At 57.2% G+C, this 14,654-nt stretch overlaps 2 protein-coding genes across 6 annotated transcripts; both read left to right on the top strand.

Annotated features, from left to right (window-relative positions):
- The first annotated feature begins 251 nt into the window (after nt 1–251).
- PRSS56 (serine protease 56) lies at nt 252–5,564 on the top strand. 2 transcript variants are annotated; one of them, XM_053596718.1, is made up of 13 exons: nt 252–488; nt 1,136–1,243; nt 1,618–1,671; nt 1,775–1,964; nt 2,297–2,396; nt 2,487–2,646; nt 2,952–3,094; nt 3,296–3,458; nt 3,644–3,820; nt 3,908–4,078; nt 4,178–4,240; nt 4,574–4,680; nt 5,086–5,564. In XM_053596718.1, the coding sequence occupies exons 1-13, from the start codon at nt 386–388 to the stop codon at nt 5,368–5,370; spliced, it is 1,824 nt and encodes a 607-aa protein (XP_053452693.1). In that variant the 5' UTR covers nt 252–385; the 3' UTR covers nt 5,371–5,564. The 2 variants fall into 2 exon arrangements, with proteins under 2 accessions (XP_053452693.1, XP_053452694.1); XM_053596719.1 differs by lacking the exons at nt 4,574–4,680; nt 5,086–5,564 and adding an exon at nt 4,422–4,518 and having other exon boundaries at nt 264–488.
- Nucleotides 5,565–5,949: 385 nt separating this feature from the next.
- Nucleotides 5,950–14,327, top strand: CHRND (cholinergic receptor nicotinic delta subunit). Of its 4 annotated transcripts, XM_053596722.1 has the most exons (13): nt 5,950–6,058; nt 6,354–6,499; nt 6,808–6,852; nt 7,342–7,451; nt 7,596–7,751; nt 7,942–8,051; nt 9,393–9,593; nt 10,628–10,739; nt 10,819–10,933; nt 11,699–11,903; nt 11,991–12,109; nt 12,421–12,460; nt 12,829–12,867. In XM_053596722.1, the coding sequence occupies exons 1-12, from the start codon at nt 5,980–5,982 to the stop codon at nt 12,430–12,432; spliced, it is 1,410 nt and encodes a 469-aa protein (XP_053452697.1). In that variant the 5' UTR covers nt 5,950–5,979; the 3' UTR covers nt 12,433–12,460; nt 12,829–12,867. The 4 variants fall into 4 exon arrangements, with proteins under 4 accessions (XP_053452697.1, XP_053452696.1, XP_053452698.1 ...); XM_053596721.1 differs by lacking the exon at nt 12,421–12,460 and having other exon boundaries at nt 12,829–14,327; XM_053596723.1 differs by lacking the exons at nt 5,950–6,058; nt 6,354–6,499; nt 6,808–6,852; nt 12,421–12,460 and having other exon boundaries at nt 7,370–7,437; nt 12,829–14,327.
- The last annotated feature ends 327 nt before the right edge of the window (nt 14,328–14,654 follow it).

Genomic DNA, 14,654 nt, shown 5'->3' on the forward strand with positions numbered 1-14,654 from the left:
CCGCAGAAACAAGGGCTCCTTTGACAGAAGGGGGGCTCAGAGCTGGGATGATGAGACTTCAAAGGTGAGGGTCAAGCCCACTACTCCATTCCCTCCCCCAATTCTGGCCACCCTCCCATGCACACCTCCCCCCAGGCTGTCCTCTATATAGCCCCCACAGCCCCAGTCCCCTGTGGGCTCCTAGGAGTTAAGGGCCAGGTGAGGGCCAGACTAAGACAGGCAGATAATTTTGATGTAAGAGAACAGGATCAGATGATTTGAGGGACAAGCATTCAGTGCCCAGGGGCAGAAAGCAGTGGGAAGCGGGCACCAAAGGATAGGTGCCTGGAAGGTGGACCCCGAGACGCAAAGAGGACGTGGTCTCTCGCTCCAACTCTTGGTCACCATGCTGCTGGCTGTGCTGCTGCTGCTGCTGCTGCCCCTCCCAGACTCGTGGTCCGCCTGTGGACACCCACTGTACATGCGCCTGCCCCCCAGCATCCTGCAAGGTAAGTCCCGGCTGGTCTGAGGGAGCGGCTGAGGCAGGAGGGACATAGGGAAGTGCGGCCCAGGTAGGCAAGGTGGAGGAAGACAGGCTTGTCATCCCACTCTAAGCGCCTTTGACCACTTTTGCCCACCCTGATGGAGAAGGAACAGGACCTGAGACATAGGTAGGGGAGGAAGAAAAAGATGAGGCTGGAAATCTCAGCTGGCAAGCACTGCCAAAGAGAACTTAGAGAAAGTTCCAGGCTTGGCAGGGAGAGAAAGGCCCAGAGCAGCATACCCAGGGCTTTCTGGGGCCCAAGGTGGGCGACTTAACTGCAGGTACTTTAAGTCAATAAACCTGAGTTCTGTGATGTCTGTGTCTTTGTGGTGGAGGGTTTTCTTTTATATTTTTAAGGAAAGGCACTTTTCAAAGCTTCCAGTCCTGCTCAGTTGAATTACAGAGATATCTTGGGCTGAGACTCTGGGTCCATCTGCTCTGAGTGCTGCCCTGGGCCCCAGGGCTCACCCTCTTCATCATGCCACCCTAGCGCTCAGTGCCCGGGCCTCATCCCCCAGGGTCTCCCTAGGTAGCGCTGAGGGCTGGGCCACCAGAACTGGGCCTGAGGCTCTTCCCCGACCACACATGATTTTGTGCCTTATGTCCCAGCAGTTTTGTCCACCCAAGGGACACAGGCGTTGCAGGCAGCCCAGAGGAGCGCCCAGTGGGCGGTTAACCGCGTGGTAATGGAGATCCAGCACAGAGCGCACGAGTGCCAAGGTTGTGCCCAATGCCCTGCAATCCCCGTGAACGAGCACTTGCCACACTGGGCCCATTCTCCTGTCTGTCCTCATCCCTATGCCTTCCCTTGGGACTTAACTCCCTCCTGGGGGCAGAGACTGAGTGGGGCTGCAAGGAATACTTTTGTTAAGGTCTGTCCAAGTGGTAAGGGCATGCCAGGCTGGGGCACAGTGTGTGCAAAGGCAGCCTGGGCTCCTGATGTGAATGATGAGATGTTCTTGGTTTCAGAAACAGAACCTGTGAGCTAGAGGGTGGGGACAAGGAGAATGGCAGCCAGGGCGCTTAGGCCCAGCCTAGTGTGGAGGACAGGCAAGAGGATGGCAGTGAGACTCAAAAGGTCTGTTTCTCAGCAGGACCTGGGCGCTCCAGGCCTCAAGCTCCTCTCCTCCAGGACCCATCTGAGCCAGGTGAGGCTGAAAAAGCTCCAGGGGTAGGGCTGACGACCAGGTAGACCTCCTTGGTAAGGAAGGCCAGAACTTGTCCCTGGTGACACCGCTTGCACCTTTCTAGGGCCATGTGGCGAGAGGCGTCCTAGCACTGCCAATGTGACTCGGGCTCACGGCCGCATAGTGGGAGGCAGCGCGGCGCCGCCGGGGGCCTGGCCCTGGCTGGTGAGGCTGCAGCTCGGCGGGCAACCTCTGTGCGGCGGCGTTCTGGTGGCAGCGTCCTGGGTGCTCACGGCAGCGCACTGCTTTGTTGGGTATGTCGGCCCCTAGACCCTGCTTAGCCGGTGTCTCCAACACCAGGTCCAGAGCCTGCCCAGTTGTCTGCGGCAGACGCCCGGGAGAGCCGGTCTCTGCCGCCCCCTGGCGGCAGCCTGCACCGGGCTTCCCGGCCTCCAGGAGCACGCAGAGGGGGCCCCGCGTGGCACATTCGCCCCAAGGGTACCCCGCCAGCCGGCCCTACTCCCAAGTGGACGAAACCCGGCGTGCGGGCTTGCTAGATGGTGCCCGAGGCCGGAGGGGTGGAGAAGCCCCAGGGCGTCGTTGCGCATCTGTCCTTCCTGCGTTTTCACTCGCCGCTCGCCCCCAGCGCCCCAAATGAGCTTCTGTGGACTGTGACCCTAGCCGAGGGGCCCCGGGGAGAGCAAGCTGAAGAAGTGCCGGTGAACCGCATCCTGCCCCATCCCAAGGTGAGAGGACAGTCCCCAGGCCCTCAGAGCTGGGAACAGCATCCCCACCACACATCTTGTTGACACTGCGCCCCCTCACCCCCTCCTCAGTTTGACCCGAGAACCTTCCACAACGACCTGGCCCTGGTGCAGCTTTGGACGCCTGTGAGTCCGGCAGGACCGGCGCGCCCCGTGTGCCTACCCCAGGAGCCCCAGGAGCCCCCGGCAGGCACTGCCTGCGCCATCGCCGGCTGGGGGGCCCTCTTTGAAGGTAGTGGACAGGGCCTGGGTGAGCCACGTGTGGGAAGAATGGGGCGACGGAGTTTGTTGCAGTTTGGCCAGGGCCGGGTTTGAACCCACTACCCTCGGTATATGGGGCCGGCGCCTACTCACTGAGTCACAGGCGCCGCCCAGATGGGGCGACGGAGTTTGGGAAGGTCCGGCTGCCTTTGCAAAATGCTGCAGGATCTTGCAAAGGGGCAAGAATCTAGGGCAGTGAGAAGGGAACCGCCACTGGGCGCCACAGGGCCTGCTACTGCCCTCCAAACCTAAGCCCCTTTTACCCCTTCCCTGCAGATGGGCCTGAGGCTGAGGCAGTGAGGGAAGCCAGAGTGCCCCTGCTCAGCCGGGACACCTGCCAAAGGGCCCTGGGGCCTGCACTGCGCCCCAGCACGATGCTCTGTGCTGGTTACCTGGCGGGAGGCATTGACTCGTGCCAGGTATGAACCCACATTGATTGAAGGGGGTGTTGTCAGCTGAGCTGCTTCCCACAAGCGGGATGGCTCCCTTTCCTTAGGCCTGGCTGTCACTCAACTTCTCTGAGCCTCTAAAATGGATACAAGTGTTAACTAAGTTCCAGCTCCCAGCAGCAGCCTAACTGGGGGCAGGTGAATGTAGTGTTCTCCCTTTTGGCCCTGCAGGGTGACTCTGGAGGCCCCTTGACCTGTTCTGAGCCTGGGCCCCACCCCAGGGAGGTCTTGTTTGGAGTCACCTCCTGGGGGGATGGCTGCGGGGAACCAGGGAAGCCAGGGGTCTACACTCGAGTGGCAGTGTTCAAGGACTGGCTCCAGGAACAGATGAGCGGTAAGCACTCCCTCGCCATCCTCCTTGCCCTGGAGCGTTCCCGCAGATAGCCGTGGGACAATCCCATTTTCACTGGTCCCATCCCCAGCTCCCTCCCGCTTCGGAAAAGCCTTTCTTCCTCTGGGAAGGGCTGCAGGGTCTAGGGCCCAAAACAGGGGGTAAGCTGGCCCCTGCCCCGCCTGCAGCAGTCTCCTCCAGTCGCGAGCCCAGCTGCAGAGAGCTTCTGGCCTGGGATCCGCCCGAGGAGCTGCGGGAAGAAGCCGCCCGACTCTGCGCCTTCTACGCGCGCCTGTGCGGTGGGTCGGAGGATGCCTGTGCGCGCCTGGCGCACCAGCAGTGCCTGCAGCGCCGACGACGATGTGGTTAGTCCTGTTCCCTGGGGCATGGACACGGGGCAGCTAGCCTTGGCCCACCTCTGACCGCCGCTCCTATCCTTGTCCCGCTCGCAGAGCTGCGCTCGCTGGCGCACACGCTGCTGGGCCTGCTGCGAAACGCCCAGGAGCTGCTCGGCCCGCGCCCGGGGCTGCGGCGCCTGGCCCCCGCCCTGGCCCACCCCGCTCCTGCTCCTTCGCTCCGGGAGTCTCGCGGCCACCTCGCCCGCGAGCTGCGGCTGCACTCAGGTACCCCGCGCTCTCCGGCCCAGCCCAGTCCCCACCGGGCCCCGCCTGACCCCCACCCTGCACAGCCGAGCCACTTTTCCTCTAACCCTGCTTTCCCAGGACCGCGGGCGGCCGGCATACGGTTCCAGAAGCCGAGGCCAGAGCAGCGTGGGGAAGCCAACGGTAACACCCCAGGGACCTTCGGGAGGGAAGTAAGCACAGAGCCGGGCAAAGCCAGGAGGGGCTTCCCAGAGTTCGAAGCTCTTATCCCACCGGGCAACAGGGCAGACCCGCTCTCCTCCTCCCCAGTAAAGCAGAGGATTCTTTGCTGGGACTTGTGACTTTGGGCTCTCATTTGTGTCAGACGGAGATACCCTACCTGGTGTTATGGCTTGACTTCTCTGAGAGCCCATCTGTTACATGAGGAGGAGAAGTCTCCCTTGGGAGCTGTTCTGAGGTCCCCGGCTCCTGCAGAGGTTATTTTCTGTTACTCCCTGGCCTCTCGCCTTCCTGCAGGCTGCCCTGGGTTGGAGCCCCTGAGACAGAAGTTGGCTGCCCTTCAGGGTGCCCATGCCTGGATCCTACAGGTTCCCTCAGAGCACCTGGCTATGAACTTTCATGAGGTGGGTCCCCAGGCTTCCCCCAGACTCCTCCACAGTGGCCTGGGAAGGCCAGCGAAGGTGCAGAATATCTAGCCCTGATGGGTGGGGGAGAGAAGGGGTACCCACCCCACCGCTGAAGGGAGGATCTCTCCGCTCCAGCCTGGAGTGGCCTCTGCCCCAGCTCTGGGGCAGAGGTGGAGGGCTCAGGAGATCAGGAGGAGGGAGAGGGAGGATGGACTCCTGCCTGTGAGCTGGACCACTGGGGGGATACGGAGGCAGGGATGAGCAGAGGAGCTGGGGGGGGGGGGTGCAAGTGAACAGGGTTGTAGGGGAAAGGGAGGGAAATAGGTCTAGGTGAGAGTTTTTGGAGTCCAGGAAGAGAGGAGTATCGTTCTGGGTCCCTGACCCTCTCTCCTCCCCCTGTAGGTCCTGGCAGATCTGGGCTCCAAGACACTGACCGGGCTCTTCAGAGCCTGGGTGCGGGCAGGCTTGGGGGGCCGCTATGTGGTCTTCAGTGGCCTGGTGGGCCTGGAGCCGGCCACGCTGGCTCGCAGCCTTCCTCGGCTGCTGGTACAGGCCCTACAGTCCTTCCGCTTGGCCTCCCTGGCAGAAGGAGAAACTGAGAGACCCCAAATAGCTGTCGGGCAGGGGTTGGGGAGAAAGGGGCATCATCCCCTCAGCCCTCGGATCCCCCCAGCCAAGCAACCATGAGCCCTTGGGTCCTGGCAAGGACTTCCTGCTCCAACAGGCTGAGAGGGGTTCAGAAAACACAATGACATACTGTCACTGCCACAGTGGGCTGGGTGTATGTGGGTGGGTGGGAGTCCTGGGCCCATGTGTCTTCCCAGGTCTGCAGTCAGTTAATCACAGCTGCTTTAATAAATGTTATTTATAATCCATGGAAACAACTCTGGAGCTTTCTTGGGATGGGGCCCAGTGGGTGGACATTTGATCTCAAGAGTGGGGCCCAGGCAGGGCCCAATGTCCGGAAGCAGTTGGCAGCAGTCTCAGAGAAGCCGGAGAGAGAATGCAAAGCCCCATCTGAGCATATCTCCGCCTTCCAAGAAGTGACAGCAGCTGGCCTGTCTGTCACCCCCATCCATGGCTGACCAGTGTCCAGTATCTCTATCCAACCCCCACCCTCACCACTAGCTGGGGAGAGGCCCAGCCTGGGATCTTTGCTTTGTGTCCTTGGGCTCCTGCCCTGAGGTGTCGGGGCTGTGTTTCCGGCTAGACTTTCCCTTTGTCCCCACCCCCACCCCGCACCTGTCCACTCTCCCGCCCACACTCATTCCACAGCCCTCTGGATAGGAGGGGCAGATGTTAAGGCCCAGTCAGAGAGACAGAATGGAGAGGCCTGTGCTGACACTGGGGCTGCTGGCTACCCTGGTCGTGTGTGGTAAGGGTAGACATCATCCCCACCCTGAGGGTCCCTCATGACACCCACACGGGTCCCACACTGCATGGTCCCCTCTAGCTCCCTCCTACATGGTGCTCCCTCCCCAGAACCTCCCCACTCCCTCTCTGACATTTCTCCCTATGAGGGGACAACCTCTGGGGTCCCATGCCCAGGGAGTGGTTGGATACTTCCGCTAGGCCCAACCCCTGGTCCAGGAGACCCTCAGGGCAGCTTCCTTCCTGGGCCCCCCACCCAGTGTCCCAGTCCCTCCCTGACCCTTCCTGGCCCTCCCCAGGCAGCTGGGGCCTGAATGAGGAGAAGCGGCTGATCCATCACTTGTTCCAAGAGAAAGGCTACAACAAGGAGCTTCGGCCTGTGGCGAGCAAAGAGGAGCGTGTGAACGTGTCCCTGGCCCTCACCCTGTCGAACCTCATCTCCTTGGTGAGAGGCCCTTCTCATGGCTGGGCTGGGAAGGAAGGGCAGGGATGACTTCCCAGGACCCAAGACTGGTCTATGGTAGCTCCCTGCCCAGGAAATGGGCTTGGAGTGCTCTCTAGGGTGTGCGCAGGCCTCTCATGCCATTCCCATGTCACACCACACTCACGACACGCTGCAGAGTCCATTGGTCCTCTCTGCAGCCTGGTCTGCCCACCTACTCCTAGTCAGGACAGGAGGCTGGTACCCCTGTTGCCATGGTTTCCCCTGGGTGCCAGCTGGCTCTGAAGGATGGACCACCTGTCTGATTACAGAAAGAAGTTGAGGAAACCCTCACCACCAGCGTATGGATAGAGCACGTAAGGAGAATACCCCACTCAGGGCTGGAAGTGGGAGTTCAGGGCCTAGGCCCCCCATGCTTGCTTCCACTTTGGGTCCCTGGTCTGCCTTTGACATTGTCCTTCAGGAGTGACTGGTTCTTCCCCACAGAGAAACTCCAGGCCCAACTGTCCTCCCTTCCACTTGGTGCCCTCGCTAGCCGTGATGGCACCTTTAAGTGGATTAGGATTCATCTGTGGAAAAATTGTCACCATCTCCTTTTTTACTAGAAAACATTCTTCAGCCACCTGTCAGAAGTTCATAATACAGACACAAATTTTCTTATTGCCCAGTGAGCATCCTGCACAGCTGTCCATGACAGACCTGAATCCCCACACATTACCTGCCTCCCCCAAACCTCTTTGGTCATAGGTCCCAGACCCTGTTCAGTCCTTCCCCAGGGAAGTGGGGGAGTGAGGGCACCTGGGCAGCAGCAGAGCCCACTGGTTACATGCTTTTTGGAGTTCCAGGGCTGGAATGACAACCGGCTGAAGTGGGATGCCCATGAATTTGGGAACATCACTATCCTGCGCCTGCCCTCTGACATGCTGTGGCTTCCAGACATTGTGCTGGAGAACAAGTTGAGCTATGCCCTCTCAGGCCTGCCCTCCCACATTCCACCCCCTTCCTGAAATGCCCAGCTCCTGCCTGCCCTTTCTCCTGCCCAGCCCTGCCAATTCTAAGCTGGCTGGTGCTCACTGTGGTCCTTGTCCCTGCCTCCTAGCAATGATGGCTCCTTCCAGATTTCTTACTCCTGCAATGTGCTGGTCAGTGACTCAGGCTCTGTGTACTGGCTGCCACCCGCTATCTTCCACTCCTCCTGCCCTATCTCTGTCACCTACTTCCCCTTCGACTGGCAGAACTGCTCCCTCAAGTTCAGGTACGCCTACTTCTCCAGCCATCCTTCCCCCTCCAGTACCCTGCCAGTGGCAAAAGGAGCTGAACAAAGCCCTATCAGGCAAAAGCCCTTGCCTGTCCTCCTTATGGCTCCCCTCCCCCACAGCAGCTGTCCTCCCCACTCAGTGGCCCCAGCTGGTGGCTGAGAGTCACCCTCTGCCCCCCATTCATAGTTCCCTCAAGTACACGGCCAAGGAAATCACCCTGAACCTGAAGCGGGAAGTTGAAAAGAATCTCACCTACCCAGTGGAGTGGATCATCATTGAGCCTCAGAGCTTCACAGGTGCTTAGAGAAGCCGGTGGGTGGGCAGACCCCTCAGACACAGGCCCAGGGACACACACCAACAGCCACCCCAGCCCCTCAGGGATGCACAGGTGCACACATACACCAGGACACCAACACTCAGGCACTCACACCTGCAGCTAGACACAGGCAGAGGAGTACACACAGATACTGATGCACAAAGACATCCCAAAGACAGGCGCCACAAGACCCTCCTGGGCTTGGCAGGGGTCCCTGGGGATACATGTGGCTTACAGAAGAGGGGGGTGGTTAGTCTTTTCTGTGTCTGAAGAGCCCAGGTGTGTGGTTGGGGTTGGCATCCTGATGGGGTGTATGTCTCCCCTCCCAACATGCTCACCTCTCATCTGTGTTCAGGCTCAGATCTTCCACGGGGCTCCCTGCTCACCCCATCCCTCAGAGGGGATGCATGCCCTGCTGGTCTCAGCTGGCACCCCCTGAAGGCAGGGGATAGCTTCACTCTCACTGGCTTGGTATCCCCAGGTGCAGGCTGGGAGGAGCACTCAATTGACATGGACTTGGCTTTTCTTTTTACTTAGGAAGATGAGCTCAGTAACTGAGAACATTTCTTTTGCCTCGTCTCTTTAATTTGCACATACCTACTTTTTGCTCATGATTTTTTTTAGACAGGGTTTCATTCTATCACCTGGGCTGGAGTGGGTTGGCATCATCATAGCTCAGTGCAGCCTCCAGCTCCTGAGCTCAAGTGATATATGCCTGCCTTAGCCTCCCCAGTAGCTGGGACCACAGGTACCTACCACCATGCCTGGCTAATTTTTCTATTTTCTGTAGAGATGGGGCCTCACTATGTTTCTCAGGTTGGTCTGGAACTCTTGGGCTCAAGCAATCCTCCTACCTCCTTCCAGAAGTGCTGGCTTTAGAGGAGTAAGCCACCACACTCGGCCTTCATTATTATCGTGGGAGCCAAAACATACTTCTTATTTAAACCCTGTATGGCCTCAACTTCTATTTTTCCCAAGGAGATAAAAAAATCACAGAAGAAAAATTCCCCCATATAAATTGAAATTTCCATCCCAACCCCCAGGGGCAGGACCCGAACCCTCTTCAGGGCCCCTCCCTCTGGTCTGCTACCCTGTTTCCCCGAAAATAAGACAGTGTCTTATTTTAAGGTGTGCTCCCAAAGATGCGCTAGGTCTTATTTTCAGGGGACGTCTTGTCTTTCCTGTAAGTAGGACTGATTTTCGGAGGATGTCTTATTTTCGGGGAAACAGGGTAGTTCTGCCCAGCCCCTCGTCCTGTCCTGAGGCTCACTTAGCACCCCTAGCCTGGCCTGACCCCCAGATGTCTGTGTGCTGCCCTCAGAAAACGGGGAGTGGGAGATAGTACACCGGCCAGCCAGGGTCAATGTGGACCCCACCGCCCCTCTGGACAGCCCTAGCCGCCAGGATGTCACCTTCTACCTCATTATTCGCCGCAAGCCACTCTTCTACATCATCAACATCCTGGTGCCCTGTGTGCTCATCTCCTTCATGATCAACCTGGTCTTCTACCTGCCAGCCGACAGTGAGCCTCAACACCCAGCGCCCCACCAGGAGCCTCCTCCAAACCCTGTGCCCAGCCCTGCTCCTCTTGTCCTCCTGCGGGCTACCTGGGGGTATTACTCCTAGAGCTCCCTGCCCAGGGTCTAGGCTTAAGGGTCCCTCCTGGGTGTAGTTCTGCCTCTCATGACAGGATTCCCCAGGGTCCTAGGAAGAACCGCTAAACTGTCCCTCTGCCAGGGGAGTCTGGACCTGTCATGGTTACCACTGTGTGACTGTGGGCACGGTACACAGGAGGTCATCCGTTGTTGAGCCAGCCAGTGAATAACAGGAAGGTAGGGTGTGGGGGCAGAAAGCCAGTCTGTGCTCCTTGGCTCCAGGAGGCGACTGATCTACAGTTTCAGAGTATTTACCCAGGGACAAAGACAACCCAGCCCTTGGCCCTAGCGGACCGGGTAGAAACCATAGGACTTCGAGGGGTGGGGGTCCTTCCAGCTACAATGGAGTTGGGGGAGTCCTAGAAAAGGTAGAGCTTGTAATGACATGAGCTAGACTGGGTGGGGCTGTACCAAGAAGGGAAGTTAGGAGGAGCCACAGTGGGGGAGCGCCCTCATCCCATCTCCATTGTGCGCAGGAGCTCCAGTGGAAGAGCAGGACAGCCCTGGGCTGGGCGTTCAGAGGAAGGGCCAGGAGTGGGGTGCTTTGCTGGTGCCATGAGGACACTCTGGAGTTCTCTAAGCAGGGAGTGACACATGCACATCTGTGCCTCAGAGGTGGGCTAATGGTGACAGCAAGTGTGCATTGAGCACTTACCCAGTGCTAGGCAGAGTGCCATGGGTTTAGCACACACTCTCTCACCACATTTAACAGTTAAGAAAACTGAGGCACAGAGAGGTTAGGCTACTTGCCCAAGGTCACCCAGCTAGTAAATGGCAGAGCCGAGATTTGCACCCAGGCACCCTAGCTCCCTGATGATTTTCATCAGGGCACCATGACACTGTGAACGGTGGTGACAGGGGCCCGGGACCCTGCGGTCACAGTTAAGTCTGGCTTCCCCAGGTGGTGAGAAGACATCAATGGCCATCTCCGTGCTCCTGGCTCAGTCTGTCTTCCTGCTGCTCATTTCCAAGCGGCTGCCTGCCACGTCCATATCCATTCCCCTTATCAGCAAGTGAGTGCCATCCACACTCAGCCCTGCCCTGCTCTCCTGGCCAGGCCCTGGAGGCTCCAGCCTGAGTATGTGCCCATAGATTCCTGCTCTTTGGCATGGTGCTGGTCGCCATGGTGGTGGTGATCTGTGTCATCGTCCTCAACATCCACTTCCGAACACCCAGCACCCATGTGCTCTCCGAGGGGGTCAAGAAGGTGAGTGCCCTCAATGGGCAAAATCTGGACATTGTCCAAGGCCATTTGCAGATCAGGTAAAGACAGATGTGTGCCCAACATGCAGAGGCACACCGGGCACAGGTGAGCCTCCTGGCCACTGCAGGGCCAGCTGACTATTATGGGCTGGCTGAAGGTAGTTCAGCAATTCTTTCAGCATTCGAAGGGAGAAATCTCAGCATTTGAGGCATTTGTTTTACCTTTTTGTTTTTAGTACTTTTTTCTTTTTTTCCTTTTTTTTTTGAGACAGAGTCTCACTCTGTCACCTGGGGTAGAGTACTGTGGCATCATAGCTCACAGCAACCTCAAACTCTTGGGTTTAAGCAATCGTCTTGCCAACAGCCTCCCAAGTAGCTGGGACTATAGGCATGTGCCTCCGTCCCCAGGAAGCTTCACATTTTTAGTAAAGACAGGGTCTCACTCTTACTCAAGCTAGTCTTGAACTCCTGAGCTCAAGCAATCCTCCCACCTCGACCTCCCAGAGTGCTAGGATTACAGGGGTGAGCCACTGCACCCAGCCTTAGTATTCCTTTTCAATGAAGGATTCTGCTCTGAACTGTGAATGGCGAGGAAGTGTTGGAAGAAACCTACATGTCCCTCAATGAGGAGACCAGGTGCGGGTTGGGGATAAATGACTAGGAAACACTGCACGGCTGATAGGAATAGAGGTGCAGACATTAAGTTGTACAAAGTTCACCCCGTGTCTGTAACATGGGCCTTTCTTATGTGCTTTTGACACTGCTGCAGCTCTTCCTGGAGACCCTGCCCAAGCTCCTGCACATGTCTGGCCCGGCAGAGGATGGGCCCCAGCCCGGGGCCCTGGTCCGGAGGAGCAGCTCCCTGGGCTACATCTCCAAGGCTGAGGAATACTTCTCACTCAAGTCCCGCAGTGACCTCATGTTCGAGAAGCAGTCAGAGCGGCATGGGCTGGCCCGGCGCCTCACCACTGCACGTGAGTCCCCCGTGGTCTTGGGGTTTGACCCATCTCTGGGAGGTGGGTGGGGCAGGTCTCATGCCCCCTCTGGCCACTTGTCCACAGGCCAGCCCCCAACAAGCTCTGAGCAGGCCCAGCAGGAACTCCTCACCGAGCTGAGGCCAGCTGTGGATGGGGCAAACTTCATTGTTAACCACATGAGGGACCAGAACAATTACAATGAGGTGAGTGGCCACGGGGCTGCCATGTGCAGGCACTCAAGGAGTGCACTGATCAAGCGTATCCTCTCTTAACAAAGAAGTTCCTTCAAACATGTACCAACTTAGATGAGGGAGTTCCTGGTGGGTGCAGATTCCAGGCCACCCCCCCCAGAGAAGGGGAACATCTGCTTACAGGCCCATAGTAGCATCTTGGCCCACGGACACACTGAAGGGCACACAAAGGCACGCAGCTCCACCCTGTCCAGGCCATGCTCTGAACATCCCTTAGGGTCTTTCTTTTTCCCTATTGCCAATCATTTTCTGTCCCTCCCCAGCTGCAAGCCTGATACTCTGGATGGACCCTGACATTAAAAGGTAGTCATATATGGTTATTTAATATTATACAAATGGTCAACATTCTCTTCTGAGAAAGAGCACTCTTCTTCCAGTTCACATATGAGCTAGCAGCAGCCCCCAAGAGACGCCTGGTGCCCTGCTCTTCTGTAGATCCCCAGACCCCTGTGGTAATGTGTAACTCCTCAATGGACAGAGGGACCAGTCCTGCCTGTGGCCAGAGGGGCCTGTCCCCTGCTGAGGACATGCCAGTATGTCTCATCTGCTGTGAGCCCTAGGTGGCCCCCATAGACATGCCATACCTCTGTCTCTGCAGCAGGCCCCAGCTAGGGGGCAGGGCTGTGTGATCCAGAGCCCTCCTCATCCCACTGTCTCTGCCCTGTCCACAGGAAAAGGACAGCTGGAACCGGGTGGCCCGCACAGTGGACCGCCTCTGCCTGTTTGTGGTGACACCCATCATGGTAGTGGGCACAGCTTGGATCTTCCTGCAGGGTGTCTACAACCAGCCCCCACCTCAGCCTTTTCCCGGGGACCCCTACTCCTACCAAATGCAGGACAAGCGTTTCATCTAGGGTGGGTCTTGTGGGGGCAGCCTTGTGGTGGGAGGTCTGAGAGGATCCTGCATGTGACTGAGAGGATTAAAACAGGCCCAGAGGGCCAGTTATTCACTTCCTTGATGTACAGGCTTGGGGCCCCAGTATGGCCAGCTCTTGGCCCTGTACTTGTGCCCCTCAAGCTGGGGTGGATGCCAAGAAAGGGAGGGAGAAGCCCCACTCCCCAGGAGCCACCAAGAGTGGCCACAGCTGGAGGAGTGGGCAGGACAATTTGCAGAAGGCAGGAGGCTGCCTCAAGGCCAGGTAGGTTGATGCTCAGGCTGGCCTTATGGAGAGCTGAGAGGTCAGGCAGGAAGTGGGGCAGAGCAGGCAGGAAGCTGCACCCTCACTGCTCCTCCCACCCACTCCCCACCCTCACTGGGTCAGAGGCTGGGAGAATCTCCCTCTCCCCAGGCCCCAGAGGAAAGGAGGTTTTCTGCACAGTAGGAGCATGAGGTTCTAAAGTGTCCTCCAGCCTTTTCTGCCTTGACTACTGTGTGTCTGGGTTCCTCTGGGAAGCTGAGGACTGGAGTGGAAAGGTTAGGTTTGTACCCACAAAGGTTCAGGGCTAGCCTGAGATCACATGCACAATTTTAGAGCATTGAAACTCAACACACCCCTTCCCAAATTATCCCTTTCGGCATCTCCTCCTCTCCAAAGTAGGGTTGTCATGAAATATTTGGGACATACATATACTAAAAAATTACTTATTGATTATCTAAAAGTTGTCCCATTATTTTTATTTATGAAATCTATTAACCCTAACCCAAAGGGAGCCCCACTCAATCCCATCCTGAGGGCTATCTGCCAAGGCTGTGGGAGCTAGGAGATGTGAGTCTGTATGGCAGCCCCCCTCTGGAGTGACCCTAGTGACCCACCTGCTAGCAGTCACACTATACAGAGCCCTCTACACTGAACCATGCTGGGTTAGTGTAGACAAAGAAATGAGGCAGAAGTGATGGGAGATCACTTTCCAGATTAGGTTATGAAAGACTCTGTGGCTACTTACTCTCACATCAGCGGGACCTCTCACTTGGGGAGCCAGTGAATGCCTTAAAGAGCCCCAAGGAGAGGCCCTTGTGGCAAGCAACAGAAACATCCTGCCAACAGCCACGTGAGTGAATTTGGAAGTGGCTCCTCCAGCCCAGTAGGGCCTTCAGATGAGATCACAGCCCTCCTCAAGTTGTTCAGTAGACAACTTGACTGCGGGCCCATTAAAGTCCCTGAACCACTCAGGCAAGCTGCTCTTGGATTCCTGACTCTCAGAAGCCATATGGGATAATAAAAGTTTGTTGTTTTAAGCAATGAAGTTTTTTAGTAATTCATTTCGCCAGCAGTGTGACCTTGGGTAAACCACATCTCTTAGCTTCAATTTTCTCATCTGCAAAATGTGTGCGTAATAGTCCTACTCATAGGGAATGGTGAAAATCAAATTTTCAGTAGGAGTAAAGGTTTGACTTGCAAATTTAAGGGATGGTTACTCATCCTATTCCTCATTTGTGGGCTTGGCTCACAGAAGCTGGGATTCTGAGGGCCCCACAATGAGCTCATGTCCAGGTCTCCTGCATCTGAGCCTGCAAGGATTAGAACAGGGCATAGAAGGCCCAGTTATCTACCTCTTT

This window comes from Nycticebus coucang, chromosome 7 (assembly GCF_027406575.1).
Source record: "Nycticebus coucang isolate mNycCou1 chromosome 7, mNycCou1.pri, whole genome shotgun sequence".
Classification (NCBI taxonomy): domain Eukaryota; kingdom Metazoa; phylum Chordata; class Mammalia; order Primates; family Lorisidae; genus Nycticebus; species Nycticebus coucang.